Here is a 25,948-nt window from a genome sequence, read left to right on the forward strand (position 1 = left end):
TTTATTCGCTGAAATGTGTGCCTCTGCCCAGTTATTAAAAGGGACAGGCGGCTATTTGAGACGGTTTCATTTAAGTTTTATGGTACTCTGGCCTGCTTTCACAATGATATTAAGATGACCGTATGAAAAACAGAGGCTATTTTGCTTGTACCATTAGGTTGCGATAGACTCATTTTTCTTTCATACAGCAACAAATGTTCAGCTAATGTTATGCAACCACTGCTAGACATGTCTTAACCTTGTTTAACTTTCACTAGGGTTTTCCTCATTCTTTGGTTTGGGACTGTGAAGTTTACAATTTTCCCAATCGAAGGTATGAATGATAATTCAGGAATATAAAAAGACCAAGGACTTAACACCAACACATTTTAGGGGAGATCCATCGCCTGGTCAGAAAAATGGCTAGCTGACGTCTGACATTTTTAAACACTATGGCAGGCGGGAGATCGAATTCGCGTTTTGTAACATTGTTGCCGAGGTCGGAGTGGCAAACAGCAAGGTTCATACAAATCTGTTGCAAACTAAATGCTAGCTAAAAGCAAGAATAAATCATGTGTTTTAATCAAAACATATACTCTTAGATAAAAAAAAAAGGGGTTCTATGTAGAACCTTATGATCTATTCAAATGTTAACTGCCATTCTGATTCAAAAACCAACTGCCATTCCAGCATGACGGTGGTTAAACTTGCAAATAGCCTACCAATAAGCATGTTATTTTTCCATTTTCCAATAAGTAAACTTTATTATTTCATTCAAATATGACACCAGTCATATGATAAACTAGCTATTCTAGATAGATAGATAAAGTTGTATTAGAATTTGAGCACCATTTGTTATCTAGCTAGCTAGACAAGAAATTAGCCTAGTTTAATTAGACACTTTACAAGCTAGTTAGCTCAGTTATTAGTAACTCTTACAAAAAAACATTACTTTTTATTATTGAATATGACAAATAGAGCTACAGACCCAGCCTGACATTGGCTATTAGATAATTGTTACTTTTATTTCAGTATTTCACAGTAGTCAGATGAGGGGACTATGTTTCATGAAGCCATTAGAAGACTGTTGCTGACCTCTAAAGAATGCAAGTGATGGGCAGTGGGCTGACAGAGGAGGTATGCATCTAAATTATTCCTCATTATTTATAAGTCTTGGTGATTCAATAGCCTAATCGCCTAATAGTTAATCATTACATGACTTTTAACACACTATCTGTTTTACTCAGTCTGGCAGTAACCCAACTATCAGAGGATCTCTTTCGGCTGCTGCTGACAACTCTATGTACGTTGTTCTTCTACAATTTTGTCTTCATTTTGGCAGATCAACTCATGCTTATTTCTGAAGATTAAACTCGGGTTTTTGGTCCTTTTTTTCAGGAACCAGCCTAGAAAACAACCCTTACTGTACTGTTCCATACAGAAGTCAGCTAGAGTTGGTACCAATATTGACGTGGCCCATCATTCAAACAGATGCCTCCTTGGCCACCAGTGCATATTTCCAAACTATGTTTGTATATAATGACAGTAAAATCTCAAAACTATGCTGGTATTCTTTTCTCCATCATTTATTGTTTATTAAATTATATTGTTAGCTAAAAATATGACAATTTATTAGCATTAACCATAATTCATAAATGGCACCATACAGGGTTATGGAACCAATTTTGTTTCAGTGAAAAATAACCCTTGGAGTTCTGATCAAAGAACCCTATAAAAGGGTTCCATATTTGAAACAAGTGATAGAACCAAAAAGGGTTCTATCAGAACCCTTTTTTTCCTAAGAGTGTGAGTTTAGATGCAGGACTGTGACTGAAATTCTGTAGATTGAAAGAGTTGACAGCAGTGAAGTCTTTTCTTTACAATGCCTGTCAATTAATTCGGTCCATTACCACTGTCGTTGCTCCTGTTGGCTTTTCTGGTTCAAGGATGTTGGTAGATCAAATTACACGGGGAGAAGAGAAGAAATGGTGCAGATAATCCACACTTCCTTTTTCCAAGACGATGATCAGAAAGGGGTTGCTATTCCGAAGGGTTTCAAGGGATGATAATTATGGGGTAATAAATGCTATTTCTACCCTGTTTCCATAGAAACACCTTATTTACACGTCTTTTTCTTTTGTATTTCCTGGGACCAGACCTCATGTACAAAAAGGGGGAAGTTGAAAATCTGTCAGAAAAAAAGATGGTCTTCAAAATTACTGTCGCTGTACAAAATTCTTGTTTGTGTTTTTTTCTTCCTTTTTTGTCTTCTTTTATTAGATATCTCAGAAGTAGCACCCACTTGTACAAATGCACTTCTTAAAAGGTTATTTTTAAAGCTGGAAATGACTCATTTTCCATTCTGAATAAAAATATGTAGATTTTCATAGAATATGCCTGCTGCAAGCATCATCATTAACTTCATTACCTTTATTATAGTAATATTATGTGATAATTAATTAATACTGTATATCAATTTTTTTCCCCGGAGTTGTATAAAGCTGATCATATTCCTTTTTATCATTTCTATTTCAAATTGTTTCTCTTTTTAAATATCTTCCATTTCAGTTCTATTTTACAGACAGCTCCACTCTGAGATCAGTTGTTAGACCTGAAGAGCTATGGTCTTTGGGGGCGAATGAGCAGAGGAGATGAAGAGGAGGGTCTGAAACTGTTGGGGGGAGGGGGGGTGCTCAGTGGAACCGTTGGACTCCGTATCGTGGATCCTTGGTCTCCCGGATTTCAATCTGTGAAAAAAAAGAAAATATAAAAAGGTAAGAGGACTCCAGAAGGTAAGGCAACACATGGGGGGGAAAGAGAGAATGGGAGAATAACAAGGAAGTAGCATGGACGGATCTGGTCTGGAATAAGGGGAATGACACAAAGGTTCACACAATGGGTTCAGGATCATTCATGCCCGATTTTATTCTTGAGTCAGGAATTCACTACCCACTGCCGCCCCACCGGCCACCCCCCTGCTTGTGTTGTGTGCTCAGTTATTAGTATTACTGTCCATCCCAGCGCCATGCTGAAACAACCAATAACAAAAGGTGCTGGGGCGGACAGTAACACTAAATAACCGAGCACACAACCAAAGCAGGGCGGTGGCCACGAGTAGCGGATTCTTGCTTTAACAGAAAACAAATTACTTGATTCCTCTAGTGGCTATTATCATAATTTTGTATAATCCTGTGAAATTATTTTCATTTTATCCAGCGGATATGGTATGTCATTGTGGATGAGAAAGGAGCAACACAAGGGGCATGAAACACGAGTCACTGTCAGTAACCGAGGTGTGGAATATGAAAAAAACAAAAAAAGCATACAAACGCAGTACTGTTTAAAGGTCACAGATTACATTTTCTCTGACATTTCAGACCAAATCCCTAAAAACAACATTTCATTATGTTTTTGTATGGGACCATCTTGTATATAACTTTTCATTATGTTTGATATATATATTGAATGGGACTCAGCGCTGCGACAGTGATAACCACAGTAACTGCGCTACAGCACATAACAAAACTTGGATGTGCCTCAGAACGTACAGCTGCTCTCCTTGTTTACATGTTATCATTGTCTTTTTGCCTGGTTTTAAAAATAGTGTTTGCATAAACACAATGTGCATGTGCTTGACTTGTTTTGTCCTTGACGCTTTGCAAAATACACAGAAATCCAGCTGACGTTTTCAAGCACAATGGCCATTAACGTTCCGTACAAAACGGCTATGTTGCCTAACGAGGACTTTCAAAGTAACGAGTCAAACCACATAGTGTGTCACATCCTGCTCTATTCCCACATCATTAGTCCGCTTGGACCTGAGACTACATTAACTTCCTGTTTGCGACTCAGCGTGCCTTGCGAGGATAATAATAGCTGTAGCACTTTGCCAGGATGACTCATCCTCCACGCAAGCCAATTTAATGAAAATCAGATTACGCCAAAAATGAATCAATCAGGGGCGGGGGCTGTGGATGAATAGGTGGATGGAGTAGAAAAGGGATTACAGTGTTATTAATCTGTTTAAGAGCCCAGCTCTACCTCCGCCACCCAAGCAGGTGTCACATTTGGCTGGGGGCCAGGACGGCCTCGGCGCAGACTGAATTAAGTCATCGCATTCCTCCCCCACTTTGGAAACATACCAGGGAGTGCTAAGGCTCCACCTGGAACACTACATTACACCTCACCCCCAACTCCAGCTGCCCCTCTCTCTACACATAGGTTGGTCTGCTTGCCCGGAGCATCAGTTCTTCCCCCCAATTTATGGGGAGATCTCTAAGTGCCTTCCAAAGACAGGCTTTGTGAGCTCATTAATTACAATAGTTTGGGACATGTCGGCCATTTTGTTTTGAGTTGGTGTCTGACCTGTGCTCTATGAAAAACTATATTGATGAATTATTGTATGATCAAAAATGCTGATTCACTGAGAAAAGTATCAACTTGTCTGTAGCAGGTTAGAGAAAATATCTAGAGAACAATGTCAAGATGTCTGATGTGGTCATGAAAAAAATGGCATCACCTTTCTCTATCAAGAAGAGAATATGAACATAGTGATATCTAGATGTCTATTTTGCTGACTTATTTTTGACAAGCTAATTGATGCCTTTAATATGGGAGCATCACGCACAGGAAATATGAGGAGAGGTTGAGGGAAGGAGTGCACAAATCACCAGTACTACTTATTACAAACAGAAGCAGTCACATCAAGACATCCAAAACAGCTACAAACAGGTTCCATGTGAATGCTAGGGTAAGTCACATGCACATTGGTTGATTGACAAGGTCATATTCCCCTGTGATTGAGTGGGAGAAGCTGATTGGTCTTACTCCGTCCATCCTGAGGGTGGAGCCAAGGTGGAGATGCTGGAGGGGAGGAACGTAGCGTTATCCCTGTGCATCGTCATGACAACAATAGGTACTGCTATTGTCTACCACACCCAATTACTCATCATTAGCATTTATAGCACTAAATAAACAAAGAAAATGTACATAGTTTTTGTAAATTATTATAGCAAAGAGGTTCAGAATCTGATAAAAACGCAGAAACATAGCCAACCAGTGCCTAGGTTACCTCTGTAGACTCTAAATTATAATTTCGATTTTTTTTACTGCAGCCAGAGTGAAAATTAACCTAGAGGTGTGCTGTCCGGCATCCATATTGGGAAGTCATCAGTTCTCAGACAAAGCGGATGACTTCTTAATACGGATACCGTACTTGTGACCAAAATTCTGGATATTGCATTAAAAATGACCTCCGGAGTGTCTTTGTAGAGCAGTGTCATCAGCTTACTACTGTATATTAAATACCAGCCCTCAGGCTCTATCCATATTGTATGCTGACTCATTACTTTCGCCACCTGACGAGCACAGTTGTCTCCTATGTGCAAATAAAAAGGCCTCAGGGTTCAATTTGGACCATTTCTATTGATTGAAGCTATGAATCAGCATTTTCAAGGTAGACACTCAATCTACTGTGGACAAGGAGTTCATTTCTGCACTCCTCTAATAGACGTCTCTACTTTGAGGTTATTATCTCTCCTTCCCTCCTCCTTAACCAAGAATGAGCCTTTTTCCAGAACAAGTGAACAGAAACTAAAAATGCTGAAAACGGTTCTTAAAATATCCCTGACATTAAATATTCACATATTCAAGGTACGATTCCTTTTCATTGCGAGACATTTAAGACATAAGCAGAATTTTTTCCCCCCAGCACATTAAAAGTTATTGCGCCGGCTTCTTTTCTGTGGAATAGAAAGAGGTGGACATGTTTCTCCCCTTAAGCGTCACTACTAGTACTTTTAACAATTCATTTTTCATGGACCACAGTGCTGGTGCTCACAGCTCACATCATATTTCTGTTTGTGAGAAGAAAAAAAAATAGATATTTTTTTTTAAAGACCGCTCCACTCGTAATTAGGCTAGCATTTTCCTCTGCTCCCTTTCTCTCCCCCTCTTTCTCTTTTTCTTCCCAGATCTGAATCAGAGTGGCTACACACTAGCCCCAGGTCCTGTAGCTTCTCCTGCAGACAGAGGCTCAGTGATATGAGTTACTCGACTTGACGGCTCCTCTCCACTCGCGGTATGCCTCGCTCCTGTGGGAGTGCATTCTGCCCCAGGATATTCTAATACAACATGCTACCACCTTTGTTTCCACTAACCTCTCTCCCCCCCCCCCCCCCCTCTCTCCACTCCCTTGTCCCCCCCAGCGGGGATGAGAGAGGATTGAAATCACTGTGGAATATCACTTAGCGAGGCATGCGCATGTGACCATCTCACAGGAACGAGTGGAATGCTGAGGGGTAAGACAACCGACATAACACCAGGTTGCGTTAGTAGAGGCAGTAACACAAACACCCAGGCTGAAGCAGGGGGGGGGGTGGTTCTACTCAACTCGCAAACCCACCTGGACAGCAGAGGTCACTGTAAACACCAGAGGCTGATGGGAGAAACAGTGTAATGGCGGAATGGAACGATATCATACACATCAAGCAAATGGAAACCACGTTTGACTCCCTTCCATTCATTACGAGTCCTCCTATAGCTCCTCCCACTGGAACAAACTAGTGGTGCGCGGATCAGCTTTTTGTTCACTTGCACCCACCTGCAATTGCTAATAACCCATCCGCAACCACTTTATATGTGAAGGGAAATCTGAGACAATGCGCTGTAGGATACAGTCAGACGGCAGAACAATTTTTTGTTGTTGCCTGATTTAGATATGTTTCTGCTTAGAATTTCCAACACTTTGGTCAGCTATTTTCAGGTCAACTTGTCTATAACTAGATACATACAGCTTCTCTTCTGACATTATACAGTTGAAGTCAGAAGTGTACATACACCTTAGCCAAATACATTTAAATTCAGTTTTTCACAATTCCTGACACTTAATCCTAGTAAAAAGTCCCTGTCTTAGGTCAGTTTGGCTCACCACTTTATTTTAAGCATGTCAATGACAGAATAACAGCAGAGAGAATGATTTATTACAGCTTATTTATTTATTTAATCACATTCCCAGTGGGTCAGAAGTTTACATACACTCAATTAGTATTTGGTAACATTGCCTTTAAGTTGCTTAACTTAGGTCAAACGTTTCGAGTAGCCTTCCACAAGCTTCCCACAATAAGTTGGCTGAATCTTGGCCCATTTCCCCATGACAGAGCTGGTGTAACGAACTCAGGTTTGTAGGCCTCCTTGCTCGCACATGCTTTTTTCATTTTTTCACATTTTCTATAGGATTGAGGTAAGGGCTTTGTGATGGCCACTCCAATACCTTGACTTTGTTGTCCTTAAGCCATTTTGCCACAACTAAGGAAGTATGCTTAGGGTCATTGTCCATTGGAAGACCCATTTGCGACCAAGCTTTAACTTTAACTGATGTCTTGAGATGTTGCTTCAACACATCTATTTTGTGAAGTGCACCAGTCTACCCTGCAGCAAGGCACCCCCACAACATGATGCTGCCACCCCCGTGCTTCACGGTTGGGATGGTATTCTTCGGCTTGCAAGCCTCCTCCTTTTTCCTCCAAACATAAAGATGGTCATTATGGCCAAACATCAGACTAGAGGACATTTCTCCAAAAAGTACGATCTTTGTCCCATGTGCAGTTGCAAACCTTAGTCTGGCTTTTTTATGGCGGTTTTGGAGCAGTGGCTTCTTCCTTGCTGAGTGGCCTTTCAGGTTATGTCGATATAGGACTCGTTTTACTGTGGATATACATACTTTTGTACCCGTTTCCTCCAGCATCTTCACAAGGTCCTTTGCAGTTGTTCTGGGATTGATTTGCACTTTTCACACCAAAGTACATTAATCTCTTCCTGAGCGGTATGACGGCTGCGTGGTCCCATGGTGTTTATACTTGCATACTATTGTTTGTACATATGAATGTGGTACCTTCAGGCGTTTGGAAATTGCTTTTTTTCTGAGGTCTTGGCTGATTTCTTTTGATTTTCCCATGATGTCAAGCAAAGAGGCACCGAGTTTGAAGGTGGCATAGAAATGCATCCATAGGTACACCTCCAATTGACTCAAATGATGTCAATTAGCCTATCAGAAGCTTCTAAAGCCATGACATAATTTTCTGGAATTTTCCAAGCTGTTTAAAGGCACATTCAACTTAGTGTATGTAAACTTCTGACCCACTGGAATTGTGATACAGTGAATTTTAAGTGAAATAATCTGCCTGTAAACAATTGTTGGAAAAATTACTTGTGTCATGCACAAAGTAGATGTTCTAACCGACTTGCCAAAACTATAGTTTGTTAACAAGAAAAGTGTGGAGTGGTTGAAAAACAAGTTTTAATGACTCCAACCTAAGTGTATGTAAACTTCCAACTTCAACTGTATGTTGCCCTAGAAGACTATAAACCCTCACCAGAAAATGTCATAAATCTGACTGAATATTTCAATCTAGTTGACGTCAGTAAAGTTCTGTGATCTCTGCGTCTTTCACCAAGCAAAGACGTTTTGGGCCGGGGAGAAAAAAATATAAAAGTGCAAAATATTCAAATTACATCAGTTTGACCGGTTCTAAGGAAATGAAATGCACTGGAAACAACCTAACATGTTTCTGATAAGATTTCAGTTCGGCTTGGATGCATATCTTGTGGTTTAAATTCTATTGGATTTTATGATGCTGATTAAGATAACGGTATCTACACTACCGTTCAAAAGTTTGGGGTCACTTAGAAATGTCCTTGTTTTTGAAAGAAAAGCAAATTTTTTGTCCATTAAAATAACATCAAATTGATCAGAAATACAGTGTAGACATTGTTAATGTTGTAAATGACTATTGTAGCTGGAAATGGCAGATTTTTTAAATGTAATATCGAAAATAGGCGTAGAGAGGCCCATTATCAGCAACCATCACTCCTGTGTTCCAATGGCACGTTGTGTTGGCTAATCCAAGTTGATCATAAAAGGCTAACTGATCATTAGAAAACCCTTTTCCAATTATGTAAGCACAGCTGAAAACTTTTGTTCTGATTAAAGAAGCAATACAACTGGTCTCCTGTAGACTAGTTGAGTATCTGGAGTATCAGCATTTGTTGGTTCGATTACAGGCTCGAATATTGCCCGAAACAAAGAACTTTCTTCTGAAACTCGTCAGTCTATTCTTGTCAGTCTATTAGTTTTCCGCACTAATGCTAGTTAGCCAACAATAATGAAAGAAAAACCTTAATGTAGCCTTATGATATAAATGCATGCATATTTTTTCACATTGTTTTCTATTTATCAAACCCACCCACCCGCCCGCCACCCACACAATATAACCCTAAACCTGGCCTTCCTGCAGATATAACCCAGAGAACTGTGGGTTATGAGTCAACCTGCTCCTCACTAGTACACATCACACACACGCCGGTGCACAAGCACAAGCACACAACACAGATACCTTACAACAACAACACACAACAAGGCACACAAAAAAGCCATAATAACAATTGAACTTACCCTGGACACTGCAAAATCTGTGAAGACAGAAGGAGAATTGTTTTGAGTCAACCTCCTTTTGTAGGACTGATGTGCAGTCAACCATTTCACCCTGTTCACATGTACAGTGCCTTCGGAAAGTATCCAATCAATTTATAATTATGTTACAGCCTTATTCTAAAATGGATTTAAAAAGAATAATCCTCTACAATCTACACACAATAATGACAAAGCAAAAACATGTTTGTAGAAATACCTTTTTTAGATTAGTATTCAGACCATTTGCTATGAGACTTGAAATTGAGCTCAGATGCATCCTGGTTTCCATTGATCATCCTTGAGATGTTTCTGCAACATAATTGGAGTCCACCTGTGGTAAATTCAACTGATTGGACATTTGGAAAGGCACCTGCCTATATAAGGTCCCACAGTTGACAGTGCATGTCAGAGCAAAAACCAAGCCATGAGGTTGAAGAAATTGTCTGTAGAGCTCCGAGACAGGATTGTGTTGAGGCACAGAATGGGGAAGGTCCCCAAAAACACAGTGGCTTCCATCATTCTTAAATAGAAGTTTGGAACCACCAAGACTCTTCCTAGAGCTGGCCGCCCGGCCAAACTGAGAGATCGGGGGAAAAGGGCCTTGATCTGGGAGGTGACCAAGAACCAGGTTGGTCCCTCTGACAGAGCTCTAGAGTTCATCTGTGGGGATGGGAGAACCTTCCAGAAGGACAACCATCTCTGCAGCTCTCCACCAATCAGGTCTTTATGGTAGACTGGCCAGACAGAAGCCTCTCAGTAAAAGGCACATGACAGCCCACTTGGAGTTTGCCAAAAGGCACTTAAAGACTCTCAGACAATGAGAAACAAGATTCTCTGGTCTGACGAAACCAAAATGGAACTCTTTGGGTTGAATACCAATGGTCATGTCTGGAGGAAACCTGGCACCATCCTTACAGAGAAGCATGGTGGTGGCAGAATCATGTTGCTACACGCTTCAGCACTCACTGGTCCCGTTCTGTGAGCTTGTGTGGCCTACCACTTCGTGGCTGAACCGTTGTTACTCCTAGACGTTTCCACTTCACAACAGCACTTACAGTTGACCGGGACAGCTCTAGCAAGGCAGGAATTTGACAAACTGACTTGTTGGAAAGGTGGCATCCTATGACAGTGCCACATTGAAAGTCACTGGGCTCTTCAGTAAAGCCATTCTACTGCTAATGTTTGTCTATGGAGATTGTATGGCTGTGTGCTCAATTTTATACATCTGTCAGCAATGGGTGTGGCTGAAAAAGTATGTGGACATCACTTAAAATTAGTGCATTCGGCCATTTCAGCCAAACACTGACAGGTGTACAAAATCAAGAAAAAAACTATGGAACTACCCAGGCTCATAGAGCTGGCCATCTGGCCAAACTGAGCAACGGGGCAAGAAGGACCTATAGAGGTCCTTGGCTGAGATGGGAGAACCTGCCAGCAGTCTCTACAGCACTTCACCAATCTGGGTTTTATGGGAGAATGGCCAGACGGAAGCCACTCCTAAGAAAAAGGCACATGACAGCACACCTGAAGTTTGCAAAAAGGCACTTGATAGACTGAGATCATAAGGCAAAAGATTCTGTGGTCTGAAGGAGACAAAATGTAACTATTTGGCCTGAATGCAAAGCACCCTGTCTGGAGAAAACCAGGCACATCTCATCATTTCCACCTGACTGATCCACGGACGAAGCAATCGCACTGCACACTGCCCTCACCCACCTGGACAAAAGGAATGCATATGTGAGGATTCCGTTCATTGACTACAGCACGGTCTTCAATAACATATTGCCCACTAAGCTCACCACAAAGTTCCCGGCCCTAGGACTGAACTCCTCCCTATGCAACTGGGTCCTGGACTTCCTGACAGGCCATCCACATGTGGTGAAGGTAGCCAACATTACCTCCTCCACACTGATCCACAACCAGTGGAGGCTGCGGAGGGGAGAACTTCTCATAATAATGGCCATAAAGGAGCTCATAGAATGGCATCAAACACCTGGAAACCATGTGTTTTTCATACCATTCCACTGATTCCCCTCCAGTCATAACCACGAGCCCATTCTCACCAATTAAGGTGCCAGCAACCTCCTTTGTCCTCAACTGTCGGGCTAAATCACAGCCTGGTATGGCAACTCCGCCGCCTGTCACGACTCCGACCGAAGGTGGCTCCCCTTCCCGTTCGGGTGGCGCTCGGCGGTCGTCGTCGCCGGCCTACTAGCTGCCACTGATTATTTCCTCCCCCTCCCTTATGTGTTCATTGAGTGCACCTGTTTTGAATTATGTATAATTAGTGAGGCTTTATTTAGTCAGCCGGCCCGCCTGGTTCCTTGTGCGGGACTAATTATTGTGACCTTCTGTGTTGTGTAAACTTGTGTGCACGTCTGTGAGTTACGTGCTTTCCCATTTCGTGGGTCTTTTCTGGACAGTTTAAGTCCCCCTGTTTGGGGCGTTTGTTTTGTATTACGCCCTGTGTTTTCGTGGGGTTGGCTTATGTTCACCGTTGTGGTGCATTAAAATAGCACTCCCCTGAATTCTCTGCTTCCTGCGCCTGACTTCTCACCCACTACACTCAGAACGTTACAGAATCCCGCACCCTGAGGAATGGAGTCAGCAGGAGCAACAGCCAATCCCCTCCCATCGATGGAGGAAAGGGTTCTACATAATACCACCATTCTCCATCGGATCGGAACGGCTATGGATCAAGTGATGGAGAGAATGGACCGATGGGAGAGAAGTGGTCTCCTCTCTCCACCTTCGGCTCCCCCCCCTCAGGACTCCCCATCTCCCGACTCCAGCACCCTCCGTCTTACGCTCCCGAGGGTCTATGATGGAGCGGCGGCGGGGTGCCAGGGGTTCTTACTCCAGCTGGAACTGTACCTAGCCACCGTCAGACCCACTCCCTCGGGAGCAGAGAGGGTGAGTGTCCTCATCTCCTGTCTCACGGGTCGTGCTCTGGAGTGGGCGAACGCAGTCTGGAATGGCCCAGACTCAGCGAAGGAGCACTACCCAGAGTTTTCCCGCCGCTTCCGCGCCGTGTTTGACCACCCTCCAGATGGCCGAGCAGCGGGAGAGCGACTATTCCATCTCCGGCAGGAGAAGAGGAGCGCCCAGGATTACGCGTTGGAGTTCCGGACCTTGGCAGCAGGATCTGGGTGGAACGACAGGGCTCTTATCGACCACTACCGGTGTAGTCTCCGGGAGGACGTCCGCAGGGAGCTAGCGTGTCGGGACACCGCTCTTTCCCTGGATGAGCTAATTGACATGTCCATCCGACTGGACAATCTGCTGGCTGCCCGCGGGCGTTCGGAGAGGGTCCTGTGTGTTCCACCACCCAGCACCGCCACTCCCGTTCCGATGGAGTTGGGAGGGACTGTGCTGAGGGGTACCGGAGGAGGAGGCTCCCTCTGCACCAGCTGTGGTCGGAGAGGACACACGGCCGATCGGTGCTGGGGGGGTCCGTCTGGGAGTCGAGATGGCAGGCGGAACATTTCTCGATCACCCCAGGTGAGTCAGCACCAAACTCACCCAGAACCCCCTGTTGGTCACATGTTTGTCTTGATTTTTTTCCTTAAATTTTTCCCCTCTTCCCAGCATAGGGCGCTAGTCGATTCAGGCGCAGCTGGGAACTTTATGGATCGCGGACTCGCTACTAAATTAGGTGTTCCGCTTGTGCCGATAGATTCTCCCTTTCCCGTGCACTCCCTAGATAGCCGGCCATTAGGGTCAGGGGTGGTCAGGGAGACCACGGTTCCACTGGACATGGTAACGCAGGGGAATCATAGGGAGCGTATCAGTCTCTATATTATTGATGCACCTGCGTTTCCAGTGGTGCTAGGGATTCCCTGGCTGGCCCGGCACAATCCTAAAATTTCGTGGAGACAGGGGGTTCTCCAGGGGTGGTCAGAGGAGTGTTCTGGAAGGTGTCTGGGAGTTTCCATCGGTGCCACGTCGGTGGAGAGTCCAGACCAGGGTCCCACGGTGTGCATCCCCCCCGAGTATGCCGATTTGGCAATCGCTTTCAGTAAAAAGAAGGCGACTAAATTACCACCACATCGACCGGGAAGGGATTGTGCGATAGATCTCCAGGTAGACGCTGCGCTTCCCAAGAGTCACGTGTACCCATTATCCCAGGAGGAGACGTTGGCTCTGGAGACATATATCACGGAGTCTCTGGGACAGGGGTACATTCTGTCCTCCATCTCACCCGTCTCCTCGAGTTTCTTTTTTGTGAGGAAAAAGGAGGGAGGTTTGCGTCCGTGTATTGATTATAGAGGTCTAAATGCCATCACGGTGGGATTCAGCTACCCACTACCTCTCATTGCTACGGCAGTGGAATCATTTCAGGGAGCGCAGTTCTTCACAAAATTGGATCTCAGGAGCGGGTATAGCCTGGTGCGTATTCGGAAGGGAGACGAGTGGAAAACCGCATTTAGTACCACATCGGGCCATTATGAGTACTGCGTCATGCCGTATGGGTTAAAGAATGCTCCAGCTGTTTTTCAATCCTTTGTAGACGATATTCTCAGGGACCTGCACAGGCAGGGAGTAGTTGTTTATATCGATGATATTCTGATCTACTCAGCCACTCACGCCGCGCATGTGTCTCTGGTACGCAGGGTGCTTGGTAGACTGCTGGAGCATGACCTATGCGTCAAGGCTGAGAAGTGTGTGTTCTCCAAACGAGCCGTCTCCTTTCTGTGTTATCGCATTTCCACCTCGGGGGTGGAGATGGAGGGTGACCGCAGTAAGGCCGTGCGTAATTGGCCGACTCCGACCACGGTAAAAGAGGTGCAGCGGTTTTTGGGTTTTGCCAACTACTACCGGAGGTTTATCCGGGGTTTTGGCCAGGTAGCGGCTCCAATTACCTCACTGCTGAAGGGGGGTCCGGTGCGGTTGCGGTGGTCAGCAGAGGCGGACTGAGCTTTCAACAAGTTGAAGGCGCTGTTCACGGATGCACCCGTGTTGGCCCATCCGGACCCCTCTCTAGCATTCATAGTGGAGGTGGATGCGTCCGAGGCTGGGGTGGGTGCCGTGCTATCACAGCGCTCGGGTATGCCACCAAAACTCCGCCCCTGCGCTTTCTTCTCGAGGAAGCTCAGCCCAGCGGAGCGTAACTATGATGTGGGTGACCGGGAGTTGTTAGCGGTGGTCAGGGCTCTGAAGGTGTGGAGACACTGGCTTGAGGGGGCTAAGCACCCCTTTCTCATCTGGACCGACCACCAAAATCTGGAGTATATTCGGGCAGCTAGGAGACTGAACCCGCGTCAGGCAAGGTGGGCCATATTTTTTACCCGATTCTGGTTCACTTTATCGTATAGACCGGGCTCCCAGAACGTGAAAGCGGATGCACTGTCCCGCCTTTACGACACAGAGGATAGGTCCACCGAACCTACTCCCATCCTTCCCGCCTCGAAGCTGGTAGCACCAGTGGTATGGGAGGTGGACTCGGACATCGAGCGGGCGTTACGGGCTGAACCCGTGCCTCCTCAGTGTCCGGCGGGGCAGAAGTACGTGCCGCATGGTGTTCGGGACCAACTGATTCGGTGGGCTCACGTCCTACCCTCCTCGGGTCACCCTGGGGTGAGGAGGACAATAGGGAGCCTTCGGGGGAGGTATTGGTGGCCTACCTTGGCTAGGGACGTTAAGGTTTATGTCTCCTCCTGTTCAGTATGCGCCCAGAGTAAGGCTCCTAGGCACCTTCCTAGAGGGAAGTTACAACCCCTCCCCGTTCCACAACGGCCATGGTCACATCTATCCGTAGACTTCCTGACCGATCTTCCCCCGTCTCAGGGGAACACCACGGTTCTGGTGATTGTGGATCGGTTCTCTAAGTCCTGCCGTCTCCTCCCGTTGCCCGGTATCCCTACAGCCCTACAGACTGCGGAGGCATTATTCACCCACGTCTTCCGGCACTACGGGGTGCCGGAGGACATCGTTTCTGATCGGGGCCCCCAGTTCACGTCCCGAGTATGGAGGGCGTTCATGGAGCGTCTGGGGGTCTCGGTCAGCCTGACCTCCGGTTATCACCCTGAAAGTAATGGGCAGGTGGAGAGAGTAAACCAGGAGGTGGGTAGGTTTCTACGGTCGTACTGCCAGGACCGGCCAGGGGAGTGGGCGAGGTACATCCCCTGGGCCGAAATGGCCCAGAACTCACTACGCCACTCCTCTACTAATGTGTCCCCTTTTCAGTGTGTGTTGGGGTACCAGCCGGTCCTGGCACCGTGGCATCCGAGCCAGACCGAGGCTCCTGCGGTGGAGGAATGGGTGCAGCGCTCCAAAGAGACCTGGAGGGCCGTCCGGGAATCCCTTCAACAAGCTAGTGGACGGCAGAAAAGGAGTGCTGACCGCCACCGCAGTGAGGCCCCCGTGTTTGTACCGGGGGACAGGGTCTGGCTCTCGACCCGAAACCTGCCCCTCCGCTTGCCCTGCCGAAAGCTTGGGCCGCAGTGTGTAGGGCCTTTCAAAGTCCTGAGGAGAATAAACAAGGTGTGTTATCGATTACAACTCCCTTCCTATTATCGTATTAACCCCTCGTTTCATGTGTCTCTCCTCAGGCCGGTGGTAGCTGGTCCCCTACAGGACGGTGAGGTGCCGGAGGTCCCTCCTCCCCCTCTGGACATCGAGGGGTCCCCGGCGTATACGATACGGGCCATTCTGGACTCGAGACGCCGGGTGATGGGCCTGCAGTACCTCGTGGACTGGGAGGGGTACGGTCCGGAGGAGAGGTGCTGGGTACCGGTGGGGAACATTTTGGATCCGTCAATGTTGAGGGATTTCCATCGCCTCCATCCGGAGCGCCCTGCGCCTCGTCCTCCGGGTCGACCTCGAGGCCGGTGTCAGCGCGCTGCGGGAGCCGCGCGTCAAGGGGGGGGGGGGGGGGGGGGTACTGTCACGACTCCGACCGAAGGTGGCTCCCCTTCCCGTTCGGGTGGCGCTCGGCGGTCGTCGTCGCCGGCCTACTAGCTGCCACTGATTATTTCCTCCCCCTCCCTTATGTGTTCATTGAGTGCACCTGTTTTGAATTATGTATAATTAGTGAGGCTTTATTTAGTCAGCCGGCCCGCCTGGTTCCTTGTGCGGGATTAATTATTGTGACCTTCTGTGTTGTGTAAACTTGTGTGCACGTCTGTGAGTTACGTGCTTTCCCATTTCGTGGGTCTTTTCTGGACAGTTTAAGTCCCCCTGTTTGGGGCGTTTGTTTTGTATTACGCCCTGTGTTTTCGTGGGGTTGGCTTATGTTCACCGTTGTGGTGCATTAAAATAGCACTCCCCTGAACTCTCTGCTTCCTGCGCCTGACTTCTCACCCACTACACTCAGAACGTTACACTGCCGCTGACCGCAAGGATCTACAGAGGGTGGTATGCTCAGGCAAACGTACCATTGGGTGCACACTGCCTGCCTTCCAGAACACCTACAACACCAGGTGTCGCAGGAAGGCCAAGAAGATCGTCAAGGACCTCAGCCACCCGAGCCATGGCTTGTTCTCCCCGTTTCCACTCATGCACAGGCAGTTTCGGAACTTCATGGCAAAAACTGTCAGACTAGCTAACAGCTTCTACCCCCAGACCATCAGGCTGATGAATAACCACCACTAGAAAGGAACCTGCTACCCCTTTACCCTTCCTGCTCCCCAGACTTCCAAACTTTTACTACTGAACTTATTTAGGCTTGCATGCTTTTTGACTCAAGACATTTTAGGGTTTCATTTTTTATTAATTTGTAAAAATATTTTAAAAAACGTAATTCTACTTTAACATGGGGTATTGTGTGTAGGCCAGTGACAAAAAAAAACTTGATTTTAAATGCAGACTAACAACAAAATGTGGAAAAAGTCAAGGGGTGTGAATACGTTCTTAAAAAGGCACTGTAAGTCAAGGAGTATGAATACTTTGTGAAGGCACTCAGTTGCAGTAGATTAGGTACACCACCCTGTTCATGAAAATGGATTGCTCCTACAGACAGTGAGTCAAGTGGCCGTGGCTTGCTATATAAAGGCGGCAGATGGGCATTGAGGCATTCAGTTACTGTCCGAATCAACATTAGACTGGGCAAAGCGAGTGACCTAAACGACTTTGAGCGTGTTATGATCTTCAGTGCCAGGCACGCTGGAGTCAGTATCTCAGAAGCATCTGCCCTCGTGGGCTTTTCACGCAGGCAGTTTCTATGGTTTACCGAGAATTGTGCGACAAACAAAAAACCTTCAGTCAGCGGCAGCCCTGTGGGCGAAAACAGCTCGTTGATGAGAGAGGTCGAAGGAGAATGGCAATTATCGTGTAAACTAAAAGGTGGGCCACAAACAGACAAATAATGACGCAGTACAACAGTGGTGTACAGAACGACATCACGGAACGCACAACCAGTCAATCCTTGTCACAGATGGGCTATTGCAGCTCCTATCAGCTAAAAATAAGAAGAATCAGCTCCAGAGGGCACACAGTCACCAACACGGGACAATTGAGGAGTGGAAAAACATTGCCTGGTCATGCTGAGTCAGGATTTGGACCCATCCTGCCTGGTGGCGGTCCACTCTGCAGCAACTGCATGATACCATCATGTCAGCATGAACCAACATCCCTATAGAATGTTTCTGACTTGTAGAATACGTTCCCCAAATAATTCAGGCTGTTCTGGAGGCAAGGGGGTGCCCGACCCTGTACTAGATGGGTGTACCCAATAAACTGAGTATATATATTTTTTTGTCTTTCGAAATTGATCCTCTGAACAAAAAAAGGGGACCCCGGGCAGCCAGTTGCCCATCCCTGGACTATACATTAAATTATTTACCTGAAATTAAAAACACAATGTACATTAAATAAATATTTTCAATTGTGGGATAATAATAATCATAGTCCACCCCTGCATTGCATTTATTAACATTTATGTTTAATATTATACAGAGCTAATACATGTTTGTTAGTCTGTATGTAGTCATTTACTAACTCACATCTTAATTTTATGTAGGCTACAGGCACAACATCACTGTTGTCTTTATACAGTTCTACTATTGCACGCGCCCAGTGTCAAATAGAGACTAGTTCAATGTGATAATATCGAAGGGTGAAAAAAAATTCCATGATATAAATGTATTAAGTATAGTGTATTTTCCTCCTATAGCAGGTTAAACCAGCTGTTTATCCCCAAGGGTTGTTGAATAAGACTATTTCTCTTGGCTGCCTCAAATAAGATTTGCAGCTCCGTCGGAATTCTATCCAAATTCTGGCCTCCTGCGGTGAGAACCAGTGGGAGGTCTGGAGCGGGAAGCAGGGGAGGGAGACCCTCTGAAAAATGTGGCTGGAAATTATCCCTCGGAATCCATCGGACACGAGCACGGCTCCCAACACACAAATATGCCCACATCTGCCCTTCATCGTATCTTATTCAAACAAAAAAAGTGGCCTAAAACAAATCTGATTTAGGTTTATATTTCATGTATAAATTGTTTTTATAATTGCATTCAGGGCGGGATATTTTTTATGACAGAGAAGCAGTCTTATCTCAATGAAACGAACCATGACACTGTGACTGAAGTTATTATATCTGATGAAGAATAAATAAATACAGATGGGGGGAAACAGCAGAGTGGATTAAGGCAAAAACAAATACCGCCAGAGGAGTTCTGGCACAGTGCCACCAGGTTGTTATTGTTGATGCAACACCGATCCTCAGGCAACTACAGATGCTTTGACATCCCCCTCCACACACACACACACCCCAGAATCTAATCTAGTGCTATCCCAGAGCCCACCCAACCCTCCATCCCCCGTCTGGCCCCCCACCCCCTCCGACCTCATTTACCCCCTTAAACCTGATGAAACAAAATGAACATCCAGATGAGGGATGGTGGAGTGAGAGGGAGGGGGGGTGGGGGGGGAGAAAGACAAATCGATAGGGGGAGAATTGAGGAGGAATGATTGGAGGAATATTAGAAAATGTATGTGAGAGAGGGAGAGGAAGGAGGGAAAGCAGGCACAGCTGCAGAGTGCCGGGTCGCTGGGGAGAGAGAGCAACCTCAGCCTTATCCTGCTTGAATCTGACACGTAACCATGGAAACTTCCTCAATAGAATCAGAGGGCTATGAAGGAATTGGGGGGGTAAAACATTTTTTTTTAAAGGAAGCTCAACGCGCTCTCCGTCTTTTCCTGGCTCTGATCATGCTGCAACACCCCTCATCACGACGCTAACTATATTTATGGTAAATCGTACAAATATACAGACGCACCGAATCTAGATAGCGCAGCGTTGTCTCGTTATGCAACCCTTAGACACACATAGAAATATTTCATACACTGAAATGTTATAAAGGGAACAGTGGGTAGATGATTGAAAACCTGGATGATGTAATGCACACGACTGAAATGCAAGATCAAATATTTATGAACATGTGTCTCCTGAAGCTTAAATCCCCATCACCATTTTCAAGTCAAACAAGCAGGGGAACCAGCCCTGATTGTGCAAACTACAAGAAAAACACATCCTGACCTGGTTAAGTATGGTGTAGAGTTCCCCCTGCGATGTTCAAGTAGGTTACTTTCTAAATGTAATCTGTTACTAGTTACCTGCCCCTAAAGTGTCATCAGTAACATAACTTTTGGATTACCCAAACTCAATAATGTAATCTGATTACATTAGATTACTTTCCCCTTTAAAGGCAAAAAATTTACAAAAATGTTTGTTACCAATTGAACAACATCTATTGCAGGATAAATCAATGTTAAAGTTTACATAGCTGGCTTTGTGTTGGTAATGTAAGCTTCTTCTAACCCATCACTTTCTACTACATATACTTTAATTTTACCTTTATTTAACTAGGCATTCTAGAAATTCTTATTTTCAATGACAGCCTAGGAACAGTGGGTTCCAACTGCCTGTTCAGGGGCAGAACAACAGATTTGTACCTTGTCAGCGCGGGGATTTGAACTTGCAATCTTCCAGTTACTAGTCCAACACTCTAACCACTAGGCTACCCTGCCGCACCAGGGTTAATCTTAACTTAATATGATTAAGTTATCTTTACACTAAAAACCAAAGTCTATCAGATGTTCAGTTATTCCAATTAATTTATTATCCCTTGATCTTCAAGAATAGGACTTGGAAATATGGAAGTATATATTAGCCTAATTGTTTTACCTGAGCATAACCCAATAACGAAGGACTTATTAACCAGACCTACTTTGTTGTTTATGATTTTGTTGTCATGGAGGACTGATTGGACTCATTGATTCAAGTTGAAAAATGCGGAGCTCATGGAATGTCATGCTTTGAGCACTACTGAAAAGTGCTATTTACATGTGAAAAAAAAATGTCATAGGCAGCATTTGCTATAGGCCTATTGTTGACCTTTTATGTTGGTGACACTTTGATATCTTGATTATATGCGGCTGTTTAAAGGGTGAATCCACAGTTGAGGGGTGGGCCTGGAGAAATGTAAGAACTCTCAGATTAATAGACAGAGCTATGGATGCAAGGACTGATTATTCATATCATCAAAATGATTGTTTTAACCATGTAATGAGGCTATACAGTGTTTGTTTACAAACATCGGAGAAAAAAAACAAGCTTATATTTTGGGTTCTCATGTGGTGTGACAGTCGAACTAAGCTCATGAGGCATTTGTAAGTTAAATTCTTCAAGAATCAATGGATATACACTGTGGCAAGAAAAAGTGTGTGAACCCTTTGGAATTACCTGGATTTCTGCATAAATTGGTCATCAAATTTGATCTGATCATCTAAGTCACAACAATAAACAAACAGTGCTTAAACTAATAACACAAATTATTGAATTTTTCTTGTCTATATTGAATACATAATTTAAAACATTCACAGTGTAGGTTGGAAAAAGTATGTGAACCCCTAGGCTAATGACTTCTCCAAAAGCTAATTGGACTCAGATAACCTGGAGTCCAATCAATGAGACGAGATTGGAGATGTTGGTTAGAGCTGCCTTGCCCTATAAAAAAAACTCACAGAATTTGAGTTTGCCTGATGTGAACCATGCCTTGAACAAAAGATATCTCAGAAGACAAATAAGATTAAGAATTGTTGACTTGTATAAAGCTGGAAAGGGTTACAAAAGTACCTCTAAAAGCCTTGATGTTCATCAGTCCACGGTAAGACAAATTGTCTATAAATGGAGAAAGTTCAGCACTGATGCTACTCTCCCTAGGAGTGGCCGTCCTGCAAAGATGACTGCAAGAGCACAGCGCAAGAATGCTCAATGAGGTTAAGAAGAATCCTAGTGTCAACTAAAGACTTACAGAAATCTCTGGAACATGCTAACATCTCTGTTGACGAGACTACGATACGCAAAACCCTAAACAAGAATGCTGTTCATGGGAGGACACCACGGAAGAAGCCACTGCTGTCCAAAGAAAACATTGCTGCACGTCTGAAGTTTGCAAAAGGTCACCTGCATGTCCCAGGCAAAATAGCCAGGCAAAATATTCTGTGGACGGATAAAACTACAGTTGAGTTGTTTGGAAGGAACACACAACACAATGTGTGGAGGAAAAAAAAAAAGGCACAGCACACCAACATCAAAACCTCATCCCAACTGTAAAGTATGGTGGAGGGAGCATCATGGTTTGGGACTGCTTTGCTGCCTTAGGGCCTGGACAGCTTTCCAGCTTGCCATCTTCGACAGAAAAACGAATTCCCTAGTTTATCAAGACATTTTGCCGGAGAATGTTAGGCTATGTGTCCGCCAATTGAAGCTCAACAGAAGTTAGGTGACGCAACAGGACAACAACCCAAAACACAGAAGTAAATCAACAATAGAATGGCTTCAACAGAAGAAAATACGCCTTCTGGAGTGGCCCAGTCAGAGTCCTGACCTCAACCCGATTGAGATGCTGCGGCATGACCTCAAGAGAGCAGTTCACACCAGACATCCCAAGAATATTGCTGAACTGAAACAGTTTTGTAAAGAGGAATGGTCCAAAATTCCTCCTGACGTTGTGCAGGTCTGATCCGCAGCTACAGAAAACTTTTGGTTGAGGTTATTGCAGCCAGAGTGTGAACCAGTTATTAAATCCAAGGGTTCACATACTTTTTCCACCCTGCACTGTGAATGTTTACATGGTGTGTTCAATAGACATGAAAACGTATAATTATTTGTGTGTTATTAGTTTAAGCAGACTGTTTGTCTATTGTTGTGACCTTGATGAAGATCAGATTCAATTTATGCAGAAATCCAGGTATTTCCAAAGGGTTCACACTTTCTTGCCACTGGATATAATGTTTTATCATAATGAATTAGATTGAACAATAAAAAGCCCCACTTTTATTCCATCGGCTGGGATCCGCACTATGCAGCTGTTGCAAGAGCGCATTTTTCACCGGCTGTCCACTGGTTGCAAAAACAATGGTTGATAGGCAGCTTAGATTTCTTGGGTTCAAATACACATTTAGATTTGTGTACAGCCATTCACAACAATCGCGATCCATACTAGCTAAATGAGAGAGCAGCAGTGTGATTCACATCAATGCACTGTATATATCAATAATAAGTGATATCAGTATCGCACGTAGACTACACCACAGCATTGTAAGACACAGCTTTGACTGTAGCCTACAAAAGCCTACTCCTGCTCTTTTCCCGCAATCCATCAAACACATTTGGTGCGTCATCATAGTCTCTGACTTGTGGTCAGACTCGCTCAGGTGGAACAAACTTAAACTTGCGCCTTTTTTCAAAGCTGATTTGAATGATATTGAGAAAACAGAGAAGTGTCAAATATTTTTCTCGCAAACATCCTTTCTGAATTGAAAAGTAATCCTAATATATTTTTTCAAAAGTACCTGTAATCTGATTACAATATTTTAGCTGCTAATGTAAAGGATTAAAGTTCGTTTTTTGTAATTCATTACATGTAACCTGTTACTCCCCAACCCTGGCGGTGTTGCATTGGCTAACGGTTTTCATTTTTAAATAGCTATAGCTACACTACATGACCAAAAGTATGTGGATACCTGCTCGACAAACAATCTCATACCAAAATGTGAATTTGGGCAGGTAGCGTTCTCCTTGCATTCGACAAACCCAGATGTGTCTTTCGGACTGCCAGATGGTGAAGTGTGAATCATCACACCAGAGAGCCTTTTCCACTGCTCCAGAGTCCAACTCAAGCTGACACCTGGCATTGTGCATGTTCATCTTAGGCTTGTGTGCAACTGCTCGACCATGGAAACCCATTTCATGAAGCTCAAGACAAACAGTTATTGTCCTGAGGGAGTTTAGAACTTGGTAGTGAGTGTTGCACGGCAAATCTACTGGCAATGTTTGTCTATGGAGATCGCATGGCCGTGTGCTAGATTTTATACACCTGTCAGCAACGGGTGTGGCTGAAATAGCCAAATCCACTCATTTGAAGGGGTGTCCAGATGCTTTTGTATATATATTTTATTTTTTTTATTTTTTTTACCTTTATTTTTAACTAGGCAAGTCAGTTAAGAACACATTCTTATTTTCAATGACGGCCTAGGAACAGTGGGTTAACTACCTGTTCAGGGGCAGAACGACAGGGGTTTGAACTTGCAACCTTCCGGTCCAACGCTCTAACCACTAGGCTACCCTGCCGCCCCATAAATTACCTATATAGCTAGCTACGTGGAGACTTGTTAGTGCCAAATTTCAAACTCAAAACCACTACATTGAAACTTGATACTCACTAAAATAATACAAAAGGACTGGGCTGGTTTTGAAATTTCATCACTTTAAAACATAGCTTCATAGCATTTTGTAAACCCAGTGTATTGCCTGATATGACAACAATTAGCATTAGCCACTGGTGTCTTAATAACCTAGCCCATCTGGTAAATGGGCAATGCTTTATTTTACAGTACTGCTGGTAAAATGTGGGAAAAAAATAATTTTGGCGCATAATAAAACAAATATTAGCATTAGCCTAGCAGTCAGCCTAGCGTCATTAGCGTCTCACCTTTTTGTTCTGCTTTAAGCTGCTCCTCCAGCTGGAAGTCGTTCTGCCGGTTGCCCAGCACGAAGGCCAGGAAGGAGAGGATGAGGGCGTCCATGATGCCAACGATAGCCAGCATGTAGGCCCAGCGCACCGAGCAGTTCCCCAGCGTGTACTTCCCTGTCTCCTCGCCACACATGTCGCGCACCACTTCCGAGTCCCAGCCATCCGGAAAGATCATACAGCCCAGGATCAAACACACAGCTATGGGAGAGAGAGCAGGGGGGAGAGAGGTGAGGCCTAGCTATAAGAGGTGCGTGTCGACTACCACACACAACATAGTCATCTATAATCAGGTTGAAAGACCACAGTTCCACTGTATGGTTTAGCGTACTCGCTTGAGAAAGGATGAAGTGTATAGTTTCAGGGGACAGGGTTAAGGAGATAGATAGATAGATAGTACGAAGTGTACCATTTGGGGTGGGGTTGTATGGGAAGTGTCATGGGGAGGGCTGAAGAGGTAGATTGGGGGGGGGGGACAAATGGGAACGGTGTTGTGTTGGTAGGGGTACAATAGGTAGGATAGGTGAGATTTAGGCAAGGAAAACTGGTTTTTGGAGTAAGGAAAGGGAACAAAAGAAGGAGACATGGAGAGAAAAAAGTATATAATTGCTCAATTTCACACTGCATCTGTAAGTCAACCCTCATTGCCATTGGAATTGCTTCGCAAGCATCCCTCTCTGTCTTGCTCTTGCACTCGACCAAGGCTGAGCCAAAGAAAGAGGGAGATGGGGAGAGAGAAAATACTAATAAAGATAGCAGAAAGAGGAACAGAATGTTATTGTGCTGACAATCGTATTCATCTTCAGCAAAGGGCCAGTGGAGAACACTGACACTGCACTGCAGCTGAGCCCAGTGAAAAGACCCCGGCTAAAGAGGTGCGAGCGTTTGTCGACTACCACACCACACAGTCATCTATAATGAGGTTGAAAGACCACACTGCCATTGCACTGCCAATGTAAGTTTGAGCGTACTCCGCTCAAGGCAGGGTCAATTTATATATGGATTCCTGCGGCCAAAGGGATCAACTTGAAGCAGAGATACACTGCTGCACTTGCACTGTTTGTGGAAGGCATCACTCATACTGTATCAGTGTCTTCTTCCAATGTAGCTTGCGAACTCTGACTTACACTGTACATATTACTTGCAATGATACAAGCGAAGACAGAAGTCGCGTAATATCGTACGCCGCCATATAACATACAATCTGATGTAGTGTGTTACATTACAGTGTGTTACATTACTGAAAAAAGGTCAAATAAAATACAATATTCTCTCTGCACTATGTATCTCGATTGCACTAGGAACAGGCCTAAACTATGGCTTTTACTTACAGATAAAGATGTGTTTATCGGCTTCAGAACCAATATAAAAAAACAAGTGTCTCCAGACAGTAGTGTTGTTCATCTGCAGTATACAACAGGAGGAAAAGGAAAGTAAACGGATCACTTCGTTTCTATCTACTTTTTTAAAGAGGAGCAGGGGAGACAGGTTGTTTCCTGTCAGCGGCAAAGACCAATGAGCGCCG

At 44.7% G+C, this 25,948-nt stretch overlaps 1 protein-coding gene across 3 annotated transcripts in view; it reads right to left on the reverse strand.

Moving 5' to 3' along the window:
* Positions 1 to 2,226: 2,226 nt before the first annotated feature.
* Positions 2,227 to 25,948, reverse strand: part of lhfpl4a (LHFPL tetraspan subfamily member 4a) — a 70,634-nt gene continuing 46,912 nt past the window's right edge. The window contains exons 2-5 of one of the 3 annotated variants that reach the window (XM_021568540.3): positions 24,385 to 24,624; positions 9,431 to 9,447; positions 4,807 to 4,842; positions 2,227 to 2,726 (exon numbers count right to left, since the gene is read on the reverse strand). In XM_021568540.3, the coding sequence (XP_021424215.1) occupies positions 2,673 to 2,726; positions 4,807 to 4,842; positions 9,431 to 9,447; positions 24,385 to 24,624 (347 nt within the window). In that variant the 3' untranslated portion in view covers positions 2,227 to 2,672. The remainder of the gene's footprint in view (positions 2,727 to 4,806; positions 4,843 to 9,430; positions 9,448 to 24,384; positions 24,625 to 25,948) is intronic. The other 2 variants (XM_021568541.3, XM_021568543.3) reach the window with 2 other exon arrangements.

This window comes from Oncorhynchus mykiss, chromosome 17 (genome assembly GCF_057628025.1).
Source record: "Oncorhynchus mykiss isolate SJ-2025 chromosome 17, ASM5762802v1, whole genome shotgun sequence".
Taxonomy (NCBI): Eukaryota; Metazoa; Chordata; class Actinopteri; order Salmoniformes; family Salmonidae; genus Oncorhynchus; species Oncorhynchus mykiss.